This window comes from Apus apus, chromosome 6 (assembly GCF_020740795.1).
Source record: "Apus apus isolate bApuApu2 chromosome 6, bApuApu2.pri.cur, whole genome shotgun sequence".
Taxonomy (NCBI): Eukaryota; Metazoa; Chordata; class Aves; order Apodiformes; family Apodidae; genus Apus; species Apus apus.
Window position 1 is genome coordinate 2,255,386 of NC_067287.1, and position 18,834 is coordinate 2,274,219.

An 18,834-nucleotide genomic window follows, 5' to 3' on the forward strand; every position below is an offset into this window, starting at 1 on the left:
GAGAAGTTATAACCCCCTCCACATCATTCTCCCCCAACCCTAAGTACCCCTGCTTCAGAAAGACTGCAGGGTTGATCTTTTTGTTAGGGTGTACCAGGGATAGGTCTAACTTGCATAAGATAACAGATTGCAACTAACCTCTTAACACTGGTGACCTGGGAGCAAGTTACAGGAGAGCTGAAAGGATTTCCAAAGGCAAGGGTTGCCTGGGAGCAAGGTCACTTAGCTTTTCCTCAGATGTCAGTGCTGCCCCTAGTTGTCCTTCTCCTTTGCCTCCAGTAAAACTCCCTGGAGTGCAAGCAGAGCTCACCCCAGAGGCCACAAAACTCCAGGCATCCCCTTGCGTGCTCAGATCTGCAGGCTTCCAGCTGCTAATGGTATCCACCACAGATGCTGTGGGATGGGGGCTTGCTGCTCCTCTCCAGGAGCCCTCTCAAAGCACCCAAGGTGTTTATCAAGCCTTTGGGTTGCAGCATTGGCTTCCTGCATCTGCCTTTCTCTCTGTAACTCACCAAAAAAAGCACCTCAGGACACGAGCAGAATGTAACTTGATAAAGCACAGGTTACCTTGGAGCATCAGGAGCCAAAAATTAGCTCAGAAAACAACAGTTTATGACTGTAACATTTTTGGTTGTTTGGTCTTTGCTGGTTTGTTGGCTTTTTCTTTTTAAGTTTGGTTTAACAGGAAAGCAAGTCCATGGACACCCTGCCATTAATACTGACCTTGCAAAACAGGGCTGATTCTTTTTCGATAGTGATGCAAAACATTATATATATATAGTTATATATTTATGATAATTTATATATTACAGGATTAACCAACTGCAAAACAACCATTTTGCCTGGCGATATCAGAGTTAAGAATCTTTAAACCCCTTTAGCTCCAACTCAACATACAAAAATAAATATTGCATACGTGGTTTCTGAGCAAAACCAGCAGCACAGGTCACCAGAACAAAGCTGCAGCCCCTGGCAGTCCAGGCTTCACACATGAAATAAAAGAACAGAAGCTATTCAGGATCAGTGTGCTCTCCTCACGTGCCAAAATGGGACCAGGTGTAAAGTCCCAAAACAGCAGGAACCTGTCGGCTCAGCAGGAACCAGCATCTCAACCTGGACACTCAGCTTCTCCCTGCACACCTTCTTCCTCCTCCTCCTCGGAGCTGGGGGTCCAGGACTGCAAACCTACCTCCCTGTGCCTCAGGAATGGAACCTGTTGAGGATCTCTGGTTTGGTTTATCAAGCAAAGCCACGTGGGGGTTGGCACGGGGGGGGGGGTTGGCTCTTCGGGCTGCAGGTGGACAACCTTGGAGGAAGCTTCTTGTGTGCAAGGCCAGCCTGACCCAAGCTGCTGCTGCTGCTCCTTCGGCCTCATCCAGCTCCTGCTGCCTTGCTGCCTCTCCCAGAGGGGCAGGGGATGTGGGGAGACTGCAAAGACTGTATTATTGATGGTGTGTTCTCGGGGGGGCAGGTTAAGGAGACACCAGGGTTAGTGCTGTGACAGCATCACAGGGGAGTTTGGGCTGCGTGAGCGACGGGCAGAGCAGCTGGCAGGGATTCTTCCCCAGCACGGTTCTCCGCAGAGCAAAGGCAGGAGTCAAGAAGAGTGTCTGTACCAGCCTCAGCCGTGAGACCCTGGGGTGACCCAGGGCTGTGACATCAAGCCCAGGCAGAAGAGACAGGCCGTGGTCAGCAGGAGGGGCCGGGAGAGCTGCTGGGCTTTGCTGGGGGGGGAGAGGGTTGTGAAGACGGCGTCGCTGGTGTTCCTGGGCAGGGGCAGGTTGCAGATGCTGCCCTCGCAGCAGGAGGTGCAGACCTGAAAGGAGCCAGGTTAGAACTTCCTCATCTGAAAGGTGCCAGTGGCACCCAGTGAACAGGGAGGGGAAATAATATGACACTTGCAAAGGAGCACAAGGGCCAGCCTGGTTTTCCTCTCCCCTCCTTTCCCCCCCCCCCTCCACTTTCCCTCCCCCCACTTCCCCCGACTCCCACCCTTTATTTTTTTAAACCCATCTACTTAGGTACAATTTCACCTCTGCAGGAACAGGTTGGTGGCTGGTGCCAGGTGGACACAGCCATTTTCAAAAGGTTGTTTTCTTTTCCTAGAATCATAGCATGGTTTGGGTTGGAAGGGACCTTAAAGAGCATCTCTTTTCAGCGCCCCCTCCCGCCATTGGCAAGGAGACATTCCACAAGACCAACTTGCTCAAAGCAACTGTTTGAAACTAAATTTTCCATCCCAAATAAGTAAACTGATGAGAACCAGCATTGTTTGGTGGAAGTACAGCTCAGAGATGGGGCTGCAGTGACCCTGGCAGCTCCAAAAGTTACCTTAACGTGTTATTTTAATTATTTTAAGCTGGTGGGGAAGTTCAAACAGGTCAACTATTGACCTTCAGAAAAATCTGTAATAAAGAACTGTTCAATTCAAATATAAAGCATCTCCTCTGAAGGCTTTTGGAGCTTTTCCCCATTGGAATGGGGCAATTCTCCATGGTCAGTTTCAATAAGAAAACCCCAAGACGGTTGGTGAGCAGAGAGCACCAAACGTGGTCCTGTTCTGCAGGCCAAGCTCTCACTCCTCAGGCAGAAGGGAGTGGTTTGTTCCCCTGAGGTACTCAAAGAGTTATTTGAAGAGATGATTCTATTGTTCTGGGAGAATTATTCCTTTGTTTCTGTAACAAATGGAAACGAGCTGGAGCTGGTTAAAAAGAGAAACTACATTCCTGACAATGCTGATTTACCCACTGAACCAGTCAGACTCCAGGCAGAGGCCAGAAGGATTCTGCCCAGTTTTCATAAGAGAAAAAGGCAATTTTTTTTCTCCTGTACCTTGTACTCTTCATGCTTCACATAAGTGCAACCAGTGGCCAGACAGTCCTCCAGTGGCACACAGCGTTTGGTGACAGACACACTCTCTCCAGTAACTTTCATCATGTGCTGGCTGAAGCAGTATCTTGTACCTAGAGAGACAGAAGAATGTGTTTATCTGTCAAATTTGAGTTTTGTGATAGCCTATAAAGAGGAACTAATAGGAAAAAGATCTTTTTTAAAAAACAAACCTTGAGATAAACAAAAAATAAATGATAATTCTGATGTATTGATTGCAATATATAAATGTCACTAAATATACACCCACAGCCCGAGCTCTGGTGCAAAACTGGGGTTTCAAAGCACTCTGGAACATGGAGATTTGTTCCCAATACTAATGTGGGTCAAAAGAAACACAGATTGGATAATCAAGTTACAGAAGGAGGTTCAGATGAACACCCCAGATCTTGTGTACTCTAAGTTCTCCAGGAATTGTCTTTAAAAAAAAGACAACATTCACAATATTTATTTATCTCTGAAGCAAAATATACTACAAATACCAGCAGAGCAGCGAGAGGATTTGTGTACTTCTCAGCTTCCCAGTCTTTGGAAAAAAACACCATGAAATGGACTGTCCCCCTGCTATTCCCATCACATCTCCTGCACGCTTCTCCTGTGGGCTTCCTCATCCCCAAGGGACACTGTCCTCCCGTTTTTAAGCTGCTCCTCTAGGGACACTTGCAAAACACAGGGGAAATTCCAAGCTGGGTGACTGACAAGTGCTGTGGTTATCCTCAGGAATCTGGGTTCATTTCATGCTTTAGTCATCAGAGGGAAGCTGGAGGTGCTGTTCCCCTTCCCTGCACTCCAACGTGAAAACCCTGGGGTTTCCACCCAGGAAACGTGTCATTACAGATTTCAGCTCTAAGTGATGCCTTGCTTCTTAGTAAGCAACTGTATTATTAATAAAATTGTTGCTTTCATAGGGGCTTGGGGGGGAAAAGAGTGTGATGAACTGGAAGTGACCATTCCTGTCCAGCCCTGGTCTCTGGTGGGCAAATCCCCCCACATTTCTCATGGTTTAGGCCCTGGGCAGCAGCTGAGTGAGCTTGCTGACTGACCACGTTATTCCTGAAGCAATAAAACCCCTCTGACATCTGTCCTGGCTTTGACCTGCTCCTAACTCAGGTGTGATATCCACAGCAAACAGACTTGACTTGTCATCACCAGAGCTGGAGCTGCTCCATGTCCTGACTTCCCTCAAACTGGCCAGGGCTACAACACCCAGATTTTAACCCATTTTCCAGGTTCTCCTGCCCAAAGGGGTGAAGCTCATGCTTTTTAGGCCCAGAGGAGCTTTGAGCTTCTCCCAGCACCTTGCCTGGAAGCCCATTCCCCAGCAAACCCAGGCCTGCATCCCTGGACCTTTACTTCTCTGCTTTCAGCTGAGCAGGGGAACACAGAACCTGGTCTTTCAAAGGGCTCAGAGTCACACGTTGACTTTTGAGAGCCCATTTCCCAGACCACTGCCTCTAAGGGTGCTTTTGGGTTCACCCCCAGTGGCTGGAACCTCACACCAAGGGTTGTCAGCCCTCCCACAGGCCATCCAAAACCAGAGCACTGGGGGGATTTTGAGTGCAGCATTTCCATACAAATTAGATCACTGACAGTTTCTGCTTGAGCTGAAGCTAAGAAATACCAGAACACAAGGTTAATGCACAGCAGGAGGCCCTCCTTCTAGGAAATGCTTTTTCTAATCTCTGCCCAATGCAGGGATTCATGATTTCACTCTCCGTTATCATGAACTTTGTTCCCTTTCAGTCCTACATTGTAGTGAATGAAAATATTTTTGTTTTCCTTGGTTTTTATAGCATTCTGTCTTACAGAAAACCATGACAGGAGCAAAGAGCAGGACGGAGTTTGCCTGTTTGCTCCCACCACTTAAACCAAGACAAATAATGAAGTTCCAGATCCCTGGAGTGAGGGATAAGGTATTAATTACCTAAGCAGGCAACCCCAGCCCCAAGCACTCCTGCAGTCACCCCTCAAAGCCCAGCTGGCATTTCCATGGCTTCCTTAGGTGAACTCAAAAATCACATTGGAGAACTAAAGCAACAAAGAAAAAAGCTGCCATAACATAACAGCGTGGTTTTTTCCTCCCCTAAACAGTCATTAAGTCCTGATTTTGCTTTCCAGATTAGAATTCTTTTTGGTCAAGTCAGCATTCTCCTATGGAGCCAGGCTGGGAGAGCTGGGGTGTTCAGCCTGGAGAAGAGAAGGCTCCAGGGAGACCTTAGAGCACCTTCCAGTGCCTGAAGGGGCTGCAGGAAAGCTGGGGAGGTTTACAAGGACAGGAAGAGATAGGATGAGGGATGGTGGTTTCAAACTGAAAGAGGGGACATTTAGATGAGATCTGAGGAAGAAATTTTTCCCTGTGAGGGTGGTGAGACCCTGGCCCAGGTATCCTCAGGGAAGCTGTGGCTGCCTCATCCCTGGCAGTGTTGAAGGGCAGGTTGGATGGGGCTTGGAGCAACCTGGTCTGGTGGGAGGTGTGCCTGCCATGGTAGGGGTTGGAACTAGATGATTTTTTAGGTTCCTTCACACCCGAACCATTCCATGAATCCATGACTTCTGCAGGTTGTTACTAAAGGCAGAGCCTGGAGTCATGCCTCTCTCCTTGCACAGTGATCTACAGGTGACACTGCCCTTTGCCATTTAGGCACCACCTTTTCCCGTCAAAACAGGGAGTGTCCACAAACATTGGTCTCCTCTGATGCCAGCCAGCCTTGTCTCTTTTATCGTTGTTGATGTTGTGCTGATTTCAGCCCAAACAAAATGTGTTCAGACAGATAAGGGCTCTGACCCAGGCTGCAAACACAGCTGGTTTGTCCCCGCACTGCAGGTCACTGTCTTTCTCCTTCCAAAAGAAATATTTCCTAAGGGGACTTGTCATGTCCCACAACAGACCACGGACATCCTGGATAGACACTGAACAGGGCTGCTGAGCCCAGAGGAAGCAGGAAGGGAGCAGAGAGCCCTGGCAGCACCCTCCCCTCTGCCCACGCTGGTGAGGACACAGCCCACGTCCAGCCTGTGTTCAGACCTTCCCCTGGGGCTGTGGGCAATCTTAATGCCTTGGCAGCATCTCAAAAAGAGAAGTGGTGAGGAAGGGGGAGATCTGGGGACTTCACGGCTACCTGGATCTGATATTTGGGTGCTGTTCCCAGCTTCAGACTCCAATGGGAGTTATGAGCCCAAAATACTGACAATATCTTGATGCCAGCCAAAAAGAGGTCCTGGCAGCCTTGAAGTGTGGGCTTCTGCCACAGGGGAGGGACGTGGACAAAGCAAGGACCAGTCCTGTACTCACCAGCAGGAGAAATACAACCCTTCAATAAACATCAGCCCGATTTAATTTCCACCTGAGCCGGAGGAGTAAGGGGAGTAGAGGAAAGCCCTAAACTTCCTCCGCCACAGAGAGACAGAAAAGCTTAAAGGATTACTCGTATCGCTTACACGCCCCTCAGCATCTGAGTGTGGTCTGGGAAGAAGAGGGGCTCAGGTGGGTTGAAATGACAGGCGAGGGTGTGGCTGGTTACCTCTTGGACAATAGACATCGGGAGCCCAGCGGTTGCATTCGTAATTATCTGCTGCCCTTTCGCAGGTGAAGCACTTAAATCCGTGAGGATACGGGGTGGCTGGAAGGAACAGACAAGGTGCAGTTAGAATGAGACAGTTCATCCAGGTCTGCTGTGCTGCTCAGAGGCACCCAGCTGCACTTGTGCTCTTTGGCTCTGTCTTCCTACAGGAACACCTGTCCACTTCATCAAGGGGGCCCTGTTTTATCAAAATCCTACTGCCAGCAGGATTTTGGTTGGATGGGGCTTGGAGCAACCTGGTCTAGTGGGAGGTGTCTCTGCCAATGGCAAGGGGCTGGGAGTGGGTGATTTTTAAAGTCCCTTCCCACCCAAACCAGTCTGGAATTCTAACAGCACTGCAGGAAAGGCAGATACAGACACACCACGGACTCAGTTCAGACGTGGGGTTTTCTGCCCATTGCTGACTTCAAAGGCAGTTAATGAGAGCAAGGAGCACTAATTCTCTTGCTATCAGAGCTCACATCCAATACTGCAACTTTATCAGTGCTGATAACAGAATATCAGAGGGATTTAAATACTTCTGAAACCCCAAGTCACCCCTTTTGAAGGCAGGTTGATGTCCCCAAAGAAAAGAAAAACCAATTTGCTGAACCTCCTGTTTTTATCAGCAGACCCTGTCCTAGTTTATCTCACCAAACAAAGAGCATAATTTCTTAAGTGGTCTCCTGGCAGGGCTTCTGTAGCACATTCAGTAATCTTCAAGATGCTGCCACCTTCTCAGAAGCCAAATGGTGAATTTATCTCCATGGGGCAAAGTAAGCTGAACCTACATAGGTCTCACTTCTCCCTCCTCTTCACCCCTTGCCCACCAGCTCCAGGCCAGACCCTGTTTGGGTAGGAGAGGTGACACAGGAGACACTGGTGACACAGTTTCCCCGGGGTCCTCAAGGGAAGGGCCAGCAAATCACCTGGGAACACTGCTGGTGGGGCTAGTACTGCCCTCAAGGAACAGCTTGTGGTGGAACACCACAACAGCACTGATTAAATTCACCCCTCTCCACCCAGACCTCCAGCAGGTCATGGTTATGGCATCAAACAGGGATTTAACCTTGCACAGAATATACATTTTTCAGCCAAGTTTGTAAAGGTGGTGAGTCTCCTCTGGGAAGAGAGGGCAGGTCCAGCTCCTCAAACGCCCCCTCCTTGTAGAATTAAGTAAGTTGATGTCTGATAACGTGAACAGACTAGTGACAGGAGAGCCCATGGAAGATCTCAAGATGCATAACTTTGCTGTAGCATTGCTTCAGGACACGACTGGAATAAGGTCAGGAGTGGCTGGTGCCACAGCTCTTTGGTTCTGTTAGCCCTTGCTCACAGCTACCAATGTGCTTGAGCAAAGGGGCTTGGTCTCACGGCCAGAGAGATTATGAAGAAGCAGAAGATGGTGAACAAAAAGTTATTCTCAGCAGTTCTTAGAATCTCAGACTAGTTTGGGTTGGAAAGGAGCTTAAAGATCATCTTGCTGAACCCCCCTGCATGGGCAGGGACACCTCCCACCAGCCCAGGCTGCTCCAAGCCCCATCCAACCTGCCCTTCAACACTGCCAGGGATGGGGCAGCCACAGCTTCCCTGGGCAACCTGGGCCAGGCTCTCACCACCCTCACACCCAAGAATTTCTTCCTAATATCATATGCAAATTTCCCCCCTTTCAGCTTTGAAACTGTTCCCCTCATCATATCACTCCCTGTCCTTCTAAAAAGTCCCTCCCCAGCTTTCCTGGAGCCCCTTCAGGTACTGTAGACTCCTGCTGACCACCATCATTTTCCTTGCAGCATCATTTTAGGAAAAGATCATAGAATCACAGAACTATTCAGGCTGGAAAAGGCCCTTGGGATCTTAACCTTCTCCAAGCAACCGCTCAGGCCACCCCCCTCTCCTGATGCACCACCACCCTCTCCTACATTCCACCTCTCCAAAGCAGACCACAGTTCCCTCTACCCCTTTGAGAAGCAACGTTCTGCTGTCACCTCAGCTTGGTTTTATCAGCACTGGGGACCTTGTTTTCACCTTTGCTGGGCTCCCAGCTGGACCCCCACACTCCTGCTGCCCCGAGCCCCCGCCTCACCCTTCTCCTTACCACCACCCGTGGCTTGGCACCCCGCGTGAAGGTGGCTTACTGGAAGGGTGGAGGTAGACGATGTCCTTGATGGTGAAGTCCCTGGGCCACCCACCTGGCAGGCAGCTGGCCAGCAGGGCCAGCAGCAGCACCCAGGCCGGCGTGGGCTGCGGGGCCATCGCCGGGCGAGGACGTACTCATGCGGCGGCCGAAACAAACCCCACCTGGGGGACAGCAGAGATGAAAAGTCAGCAGAGCAAACCCACCAGGAGCCCGGCCACCACCCCAGCAACCCAAACCCACCGTGCAAACCCTGTGGACCTTGGGGCTCGGCTGGACTTTCAGTGACATCCCTGGAAAAAGGACTAGGGGAAGCCCTCACCCAGAGAGGGAGGGTGAGGGGAGAAGGGTGGTCGGGTTTGTGGTGGGTTACTACTGAACTGGTTTCAAAAACCTCAGTAGGATGTTGGTGAAGTCGTCAGAGTCTGCACTGTGTTGGGGTTTAACTGCTGCTTGTAGAGAATAGTGGTAAATCATCACAGTTAGACCAGGAAGAAAGGAGAGGGGGTAGCTGGAATCCCACTGGGATGCCCGCAGGAGCAGCGGTGGGTCTTCCACACTCCACCACAGGATCACATCCTTCAGAAATGCACCTTTTTGGCAAAGCCAAAGCCCCATGTTACTGTCCCCACATCTCAGGAAGGGCGAGGAGCTGCAGGTTGTCTCTGCCTCCAGCCAGCTGCTCTTAATAACATCAAGCAGTGATTCCATTTTCTTCACTCCTGCTCCAAAGGGTTTTATCCCCCCTGTGACAAACAATGCAGGGTATTTTTCCCAAGTCCCTGCATGAAGGGCACTAATTTAAGCAGAAACAAACACCCACGGGGGTACCTCTCATGAAGGCATCCCAAAAGCCAGCAGCTTTCAGGAGCATCTCAATCCCCTGCGCCCAGGCTGTGGAGAGCCCTCCAGGAGCAGACAATGCTAAGGCATCACTAAATACACAGCTTATATTAACACAATTGCCTAAAAATTATGAAAACATGCCTCAGAAACCAAGCAGGGCAGGAAAGGGCTGAGAGGACGTGGCAGCTGAGCAGGCAGGAGCCATCAGTTTCCCTTGGCTGCTGGCATCCATCCAGCACACACAGGGTTGGGGCTAGTTGTTTTTTTTTTTCCACCCAGGCTGACCAAGAGATCTGTGACACCCAGATATTTCCTCAGCAGCTTTGAAAATGTGGCAGCTATTATTTAATACATCAAATTTTCTTTGTTTTCTTGTTTGTTTCTTTTTTCTTTTTTTTTTCAGGAAAGATGTTTCAGGGGTGGATCTTCACCTTCCACCTCTGCATCCAAATGTTTGCCTGGCAGTAGAGGCCCATGTAGGAATAGGAGCACGTTGGCTGCCATTGTCCTTGGCTCTTCTCTGAAAACAGCCCTGTTATTAAAACACTGTGAATTCCATAAAAATAGTGAGGGGAACAGATAACACGTCGTGTGGTTCGTTCAGCTTTGTTGTTTTAACCTTATGAAGGGGGAGATGCCAGTTTCCACTGGGTTTGCTCCACAGACGTGTATCACCCAGGGGAAAGTGAAATCCTGATCAGAAGCAGAAAGGAAACAAACCTCTCCTAGCCACGTGAAAGACAAAAGGGGTGGGAGCAGCAGCTCTCTGTGGGGTCTGGAGGACAAGCCCCCCGTGATGCCACCTGGAGCGAGGCACCTGCGCCAGGTCGGGACTGTTCCCATCTTGGAGTTCCTCATGGCTAGATACACATGGAGCTGGAGCTGAGCTGGCCAGATGCCAACACTCTCCTGATGGTCCTGAGCTGAGGACAACAGGAGCTACCAGCTGCACAAGCCCCAGCACCACATCGACACACTCCAGTCAGGGAGCATGTTGGGACACGTGTCTATCTGTGCCTGATGAGAGCCACCCAACAGCAACTGGATTTTCATAGATGATTCCCAACTAATTAGAATCATAGAATCATTAAGGTTGGAAGGGACCTTAAAGATGATCAAGTTCCAGCCCCCCTGCCATGAGCAGGGAACCACCAGACCAGGCTGCACAAAACCTCATCCAACCTGGCCTTAAAAACCTCCAGGGATGGGACATCAACAGCCTCCCTGGGCAACCCATTCCAGTTCCTCACCACCCTTAGAGTGAAGAATTTCTTCCTTATATCTAACCTAAATCTCCCCTCAGTTTAAAACCATTACCCTTTGTCCTATCACTGTCTTCTCTGATGAAAAGCCCCTCCCCAGCTTTCCTGGAGCCCCTTCAGGCACTGGAAGGTGCTCTAAGGTCTCCCTGGAGCCTTCTCTTCTCCAGGCTGAACACCCCAACTCTCCCAGCCTGTCTCCAGAGCAGAGCTGCTCCAGCCCTTGCATCATCTTTGTGGCCCTTCTCTGGACCCTTTCCAACAGGTCTTTATCTTTCTTGTGATAAATAATATTCATATTGTCAAGATAATGGAGGAGAGAGGGACTTTTGCTTTTATTTCTTGGTGTTTGTTTTGTTGTTTTGGTTTTTTTTAAATCTCAAATAAAACAAGGCAGAATTTACAAGCCCTGTTGTTAATTTCAAGAAATCAGCAGTTTGTAGTCAAACTCTGTGTTGGTTCGTGCGGGCTCAGCAGCACAAATTAATTAGAACCCCCCTCCCAGAGAGAGAAGCTCTGCATAACCCCAGGCAAACTCTCAGCAACAACCTAGCATTGACATATGTTACCAACTGAAAGGACAAACAGCAATATTTGACATTCAAACACAGCAAGATTAAAAGAATGGCAAGAACCACAGAATCATTTAGTTTGGGAAAGACCCCTAAGATCAGCAAGTCCACCAGTAAAACTACCATGGCCAAGTCCACCACTGAACCATGTCCCTGAGCACCCTAAGAATTCCTAACAAGTGTAATAAGAAAATATTTTTGTGGGTTTTCTCAGCATAATCACAAAAATCACTTATATTTGCAACACTCATCAAAGCCCTCCAGCTGAGGACACCAGTTCTCTCCCTGTCATACACGCTCCCTTTTACAGGAGCAATGGCTTACTCAGCCCATCTCCAAGTGTGAAAGGATGGCAGAAACTTTCCAGCTGCACCCCAAAAATGCTCACCTGGTGCCTCTTGCAATTCCAAGCAGCTGAATTGCCAATACCACTCCTAAGGAGCTGCAAGAACTGCAAATGAACGTATAGAATTCATGTCCCTGCCTCGGTTTTCTATGGCTGAAACAGATTAAATCAGAGGTAAGGAATTAAAAGAACCTTCTGTGTCATGACACAGTCCTGGGCAGAGCAAGGCCAGCCTGGTCACTGCTGTGAACCATGGCAGCTACTGAAGCTGAAGGTACCCCTTGACCAAAACACTTGCCACTGTCACAGTCACTGCTATTCACAGCAAGCACGTCCTACCTGGGCATTTCCCGCACACAGGGAGCAGAAAAATAGATACTACTGTGCACACAGAGGTACCCACAGTCAGAAACCTGAATATTCAATATTTCACAAATATTGGGGGTATGTACACATGGCTACACATAGTTCTGTCCTTCACAGGGGAGCACAACACACAACAGCCAACTGAGGAGATACTCGTTGATGTTTAAGCTAATGCTGAGAGTGAAAAAAACAAACCTGTTTTGAATAAAATCAAACATACTCTATAATTACTGTTCAGCACATTCATTCTCTCCAATTTTACAGCTACACATTGAAAAAAAAAACAAAACACCAAAGTAATTGCTCTTCTGTTTTTAAAGGAAGGAGACCTACATACATATGGATGCACTATCTTAAAACCTGTAGGTGTTTGACCTAAAGTGGTTTTCAGGTCACTGTTTCCCCAAAATCATCCCAAATGGTATTTTTCTACCAGGACGGCTTCTCTTCACGCAGCCTATAAGCCTTAAGAAGCTTCATAGAGGGCATGAAGGCTTTTTCTTTTGCTCACAAGCCCCTTTGAAGCTCACAGCTTTCAGCCAAACCCCCCAGGCATTGTACCAAAATGTTTTTCAAGGGGTGTTTGCGGACATATCAGCCCCTGGGGTGCTAAACCTCTCCAACAGAGTATGGGCAAGATTTTTTTCCTTCTGGATTAACTCAGCTCCTTTCCAGAGGTATCAGCCTCCCGTGTATCCACCAGCCTAATAGAGCTGGGCACTGGGCTGCAGCTGGGGGAAATAGTCCTGTGGGATTTAGATCATCCTGGCTGTTTAGGAAAGGGCTGGAGCGGTGACACAGAAATCCCAGTTAACTCAGTCTTTCCAGCTTCACCAGCACCTTTCAGCTGGAAAGGAATCCTCGTTCCCCAGGATTACTTCTTCTTGCCCTTTGCCCTGACACAGCACTATGGACATTAACCATTCAGTGCCCAAAGCAGCAGCCCAACTGCCCATTTGTCAGCTCGCATTAGGGTGGTGGCATCTCGTCCTCGTTGACACCAGCACTAGGGACAATGGGAGGTCCCTGTCCTCCAAGGAAAGGCTGGGAAGCCTTCGAGCAGAGGAGCTTCCAAATGCCAGACTTCTGGTTCTGCAGGAGACATGTTGCCAGAGATGACACTTATTTGGGAGGATGTATTTGTCCCTCCTGTCCCTCTGGGAAGCTCAGTAGATATCTATTAGCTGCCCTTGACTGCCACAAGCTGGGCTGCTGCCAGGTCACAGCAAATGTTGCAGCATTTCAGGTGGAAATAATAAGACGGGCACCAGATCTTCCCATATAAACACTCAGACAGAGCCAGGCAGGCAGGAACTCCCAGTTTGGGGTTGTTTCTCTGGTCCTCCTCCTTGTGTGAATATGGCACAAGCTGTGGTGTTCAGTGCCCCTCCACCTCCCTCCCACGGGAGATGAAGCATTGCCCTTCTCTCCTGGGGCATCTGATACAGAGAGGTGGTAGATGCCCCATCCCTGGAAGTGTTCAAGGCCAGGTTGGACAGAGCAACCTGGTCAAGTGGGACGTGTCCCTGTCCACGGTAGGGGGGTTGAACTAGATGATTTTTAAGGTCCCTTCTAACCTGAACCAATCCATGATTCCATAATTCTATGCAAGTGGAGGCTGCCCAGTCTCACAGGAGGCTGATGCTTCTGCTGACATCTCAGCTCCACCTTGCTACTCCATCTCCTCCTTGCTGTCTGTGCCCCATCTCCTTGTTCTCTAGCTTACTACCCGACTTTGTCTTAAAGACATGTTCTCTGTTCTCTTCACTTGGAAGACCCTCCATCTGAGAGTGCCCTGACGCAAGCCTTCCTGCGGAGAAATAAAATAGCAAAAGCAAACAGAAGCTCCCTCTCAGCAGGCAGGAGACACACCAGCCCTAAAGCATCAAGCACAGCGTGCCAGAGGAGCAACCCCTGTGAGAAACTCCAGAAAGAGCAGCACACAACTTGGTCTAGCAAATTCCACCAGAGAAGCTTAGCTGGACCATCCTGCTACTGTGCTGTGGTGATTATTCACCAGGGGTAAATCAAGTCAAAGGAGCTACAGCCAGTGTGGTGATGCTGAAAGACCTTTCCCTGCATGCAAAGCCTGCCCAACACTAGTTCCTCCTGATGCTCATCCCCCACGTGACGTCCCCAAGAACTGCAAGAGTTAACTCACTGTTCTTCACCTTTCCTCCTGCCTTGCTTCCACTCCACGTAAAGCTGCTGCAGAAATGATAACACAGGTTTTCCTTTGCATCTCTCTACAGCTGCAAAAACGAAACCCCACCTTCTCACCTGTGTCATGTCACCACTGTCAGGCAAATCCAAACTGCAGGGGAAGTCTTCCCACCCACCCCCTGTGCAGGATCCCAGACAGCAACCCCAGAGACTGTTTGCAGCCTGGCCAGCTCTAGCTGCAATTTCTCCACCTCCATCCTTATCCTACTGAGTCTTTAAGCTCTTCTTCTTTTGGTCTGTTCTGCTTATTCCCTGCCTTTCGGTTCCTACCGAAGCCATCAGAAAAGCTTCCAACAAAAACTGGAATTCATTTGAATCATCTCCAATTCCAGCTTCTTTCCACCTGCCACTGAGAGAATTTTCTGTGCAGTCTGGCCCTGGGGATGGCTAAAGGCATGTAACCCTCCTGATATTATGGGATGTAGCAAAGGAACCTGTAGGACCTCTTGAGAAGGGGTTCTCTACCTCTCCTCATTTACATTAAACAAGAGTAATTAAAGAATCAAACACAATTAGTCCACAAATTACTTCCAGAAACGCGGACGATCTAATCGCCTTGTTGCTAATTACAAAGCCTGCACTTCATCCAGCTAAAAGCCCATGTCCTGGGGAAGTGAAGGGGGGTACAATATGTTTCCTCTCAGGCCACCTTCCCTCGGATGCCATTTTAATCTTCGACAAGATGCGATTTTAAGATTATTTTAGAAGTTCCACATTGTGTCTCTTTTCAGGGTGTATGATTTATGTTTTCAGTTCAACCAGGGAAAGCTTCACTTTTCTCAGGACCTGTGCAAATCCCTCACCTTTGAATGAGTTGCAGTAAAATGTTGCTTCTATTCATGCATCCCCAGAGGGTAGTTCAGCTTCAGATAAACACAGTAGAGAGATGAGACAGAAAGATTTCACTTGAGTGTTCCAGATACTTGGTACGTGGTATAAATGACAGAAAAAAAAGGTTGGGTAAAAATCAGGCAGGCCATGACGTTCACATGAGAAGATACAATTTATGCAAATTATTTGTCAAATGGAGAATATTTGAATTCAGACATAATTAATTCCCATTTCAGTCTGGCATCTATAACACAACATGGTGCAGGGACACCACGAGTTCTTTTTTAAACTCCACCTAATATTCAAGATTGTGACTATGAACACTCTGAATTAGCAGAAAGATGGACACAGATGATCTAATAAAGAGCATCCAGTCCTACCCCCCAGGCGTTTGCATGGTGTGCAAAGGAGGCAGCAGGGGCAGCAAGCCCCAAGCTCAGCAGGATGCATAAGATCAGGAGCTGGCTCAGTTTGGAAGCCAGTGCTCACCCCTCTGGTGTCCCACAGCCCAGGGACTGGTCTCAATGCACAGGGACCCCTCCAGACAGCCCAGGCAGCAGACAGAGGATAAGGAAACCAGGTGTGAGCACAGAAATCCTGGGATTTTCCTGTTAATAAGGAGCAAAAAAAACAGCTGTTGAGCTCCAGCAGCCGAGTCCCTCTGCAGAGGGGAAGAGGAGGGGCAAATATTTTCTGAATAAACACTTGTAGAGGTGGTGCTGAGGGACAAGGTTTAGTGGTGGGCTTGATGGGTTAATGGTTGGACTTGGTGATCTTAAAAGTCTTTGCCAACCAAAACAAATCTATTATTTGAGTTCTGTGGGGCAACTGAAAAGGCTCCTCTCTCTCCCTTTGTGTGGGCCTCATGTTGCAGACAGATCCTTCATACTCCCTATGAAAATCCCATAGAAAACAAACAAACAACAAAACAAAAAATCAGGAACAAAATGGCAGAGGGTGGTGGTGGTCCTCTCCAAGGGAAAAGTCAAACCAAGTCCTGAGCCTATGCAGTATGTTAAAATTGGGTGAGGCTCAGTATCACAACATCAACTGGGATCATCCTGGACCATCTTTCCTATTTACATTTAACCTGGTAAGTGAGAACATTCCAGTTAAAGCCCAGGGAGGCACCAGCAATACAACCGTGCAATGCATCTGCTAGGGAAAAGGGAAACAACTGCATCACACTGCCAGCTAAAACTGTAGCCAAGAGACACCAGAGAGAGAAGTGGAATAAAATAAAACAGGAGAATGTGTCTCCCATGCTTACAAAGAGATGGCTGGGAAATTATTTCACCTGCAACCAAGGCATGAAAGTCTTCAAGAAAATAGTTTTCTGGTCTATGTACCAGGCTGGCATTCATATGCACAGTGGTCTTAAAAAATTGAGATGACCCCACTGTGCTTTTAAGGTTACATTTTTATTACATCTAGAAAACGGGGACAATCCAGAGGGCAGGAGGCTCATTAGTGCAAAGCCAGTATTTTTCAAGGATCCAAGGAAGGGCTGCTGAGCCTGGGGGGAACTCACAGGATGGTTTATTTGTGCTACAGCAACAAACATTTCGAGTTGCAAAAAAAATCACAAGAGACGGTTGGTGGAAAACAGGTCTCCAAAGAAACCCGCCGTTTTTGAAGGAGCAGGATTACAGCTGTGTCTGGGAAAGGAGACTGTTTCACAGAATAATTGGGGAGAGACCAAAGCCAAAGCATCAAACCCTTCTGATTACAGAAATGAGTTTTACCCAATTAACCAGGCATGCCAGGGCCAAATTTAAAAAAAAAACCAAACCAACAACAAAACCAACAAAAAAAACCACAACACCAAAAAAACCAAACCAACTCGGTGTCATCTTAAAATCTAATTGATGAAAAGGGCACCTTCAAAGGAAAATGCTTATTTTTTTTTCCCCCACTTCCCTGCAAGGTCAGTTTTGTACCCAAAGTACTGACAACAAGAAATTCCTTGTATTAAACACCGAGCGAGCCGGAGCGCTCGTCCCTCCTGCAGCAAACTGTGCTTTAATAAAGCCATACATCAATCTGCACCATTGTGTCCCTGCTTGGCTGCTGCCTTCCCCCTCGGCTCTCCAGTGGGATTTGTGACAGTTCCTCTTGGACATCACCCCACACGTTTGACATGCTAGATTAGGCACCGAGTCACCGCCTGCTCGGCATCGACCCAAAGCCGGCCTTGGGCAAGTTCAGAGATCAGCCCCCAACACACGATTTTGTGGAAATGAGGTTTCATGAGGATGGACTAATGCAAAACTTGAACTTTTTCCTCCCCCCCCCCCCTCTGCAGAAGGGAGCTCTGTCACCAAAATCAGTGTAAACAGGCTCGGGCCACCACGCAACAGGCGAGATGCTAATGAACTCCCTCGCTTTGCCCGTTCCTGCCGAAGTGCCGTGGCTTTGCCCCAGACAATCTAACATATTTATGTAGTAGTTAATGAACACCAGCTATTGTTCCAGCCCCACGTAGATGAAGCTGCAGAAGGGCTCTGTTCCCCTGGCAGTTCACCCAGAGTTCATGCCAGTTTTTCTTTCCCAACCCACACATGAATTCCCCTTGGCCCCAAAAATAACCAGCAAGCCACAGAGGGAGGGACACGTGTGAGGGACAGGGCTGCTTCTGCTACCAGCTGCACAGAGAACATCTCCAAGTGGGCTGATGAAGACACCACACTGATGTCGGCTCAGGGAAATCATCAGGAATGGGCTGACTATTCCCAGCTATATGCATTCAGCACCTACAGAGAGTTTAATGAACACCAGTCCTTCAGATAAGTAACTCATTGTTTTTCTCTTGATAGAAAAAAGTAGCTGGTGTCTGTGTCTGTGTGTGTCTGCATCTAGACAAGTTGGAGATGGCCTCCAAAACCTGGCTTGTGCATCAAAATAAATGAGACCTTTCTCTTGCACTATTTGTTTTGCCATCTTTTGCTCCCCAAGGACTATAACAGGCTTGGCAGAAAATCTCCCTTTGCAGAAATGTCCATAATTAGTTAGACTAAACCAGCAAATTTAACCTCATTTCATATTTCATATCATGAGATGCTGAAGTTCAAATATTTTTCTCATGAGGCTTTCCTCAAAATTATCCTACTGCCACCTCTCTGGTTTTAAGGTGCATTTTATTTGGTGTAAACTTTAGAAAGGCTGCATATCATTGAAATCATTTAAAAGAAACCAAATTAGAACTGACCAATTAGTGTTCTTTCAGCTGTCTAGTTAATCCACGGAGTAAACAAACACTACCATCATTAATTCATTCAGATTTGTAATCACTTTTCTAGCAAAACAAAACCCAGCACAACCCAAAACAAACAACCCCCTCCTCTGCTTTACAAGATTTTCAAGCGTTATTTGAATTCAAGAGCCAATTAATGATTTGGCACTGGTCCTCTCAGAAAGAGCCCTTCCATTTCTTTATTTTTCTAACTTCTTGGTGGAAAAAAAACCCAAACCAAAACAAGCCAATAACAAGAACACTATCATCTCCACTGAGATGGGAGGCTATAAAACACCACCCTCATTGCAGCCACAGTTCCTGTGACCATTTCCAACCTCACACAGATGGGTGTTTTGGAGATGGACCCTCAGTGTGAGCAGCAGGATGTCCTTGCCTTCCTAGAGAAGGTCCTTTACCCTTTTCTTCCACCTAAAAGCTCCCCTGCAATCATCACCCACCCTGTTACTGCCATCACCATTCACAGATTAACTTCCCCTGCAACGTGAATCATGTGCAGGCAGAAAACTCGAAGGCTAAAGCCAAGACAGATTCATGCCTTCTTGTACCACT

At 48.1% G+C, this 18,834-nt stretch overlaps 1 protein-coding gene across 3 annotated transcripts in view; it reads right to left on the minus strand.

Annotated features, from left to right (window-relative positions):
* Positions 1–1,276: 1,276 nt before the first annotated feature.
* The window catches only part of LYPD6 (LY6/PLAUR domain containing 6), a 32,683-nt gene continuing 15,125 nt past the window's right edge, over positions 1,277–18,834 (minus strand). For 2 of the 3 annotated variants that reach the window (XM_051623555.1, XM_051623553.1), the window contains exons 2-5: positions 8,588–8,750; positions 6,411–6,509; positions 2,833–2,963; positions 1,277–1,816 (exon numbers count right to left, since the gene is read on the minus strand). In XM_051623555.1, the coding sequence (XP_051479515.1) occupies positions 1,622–1,816; positions 2,833–2,963; positions 6,411–6,509; positions 8,588–8,705 (543 nt within the window). In that variant the 5' untranslated portion in view covers positions 8,706–8,750 and the 3' untranslated portion in view covers positions 1,277–1,621. The remainder of the gene's footprint in view (positions 1,817–2,832; positions 2,964–6,410; positions 6,510–8,587; positions 8,751–18,834) is intronic. The other variant, XM_051623556.1, reaches the window with a different exon arrangement.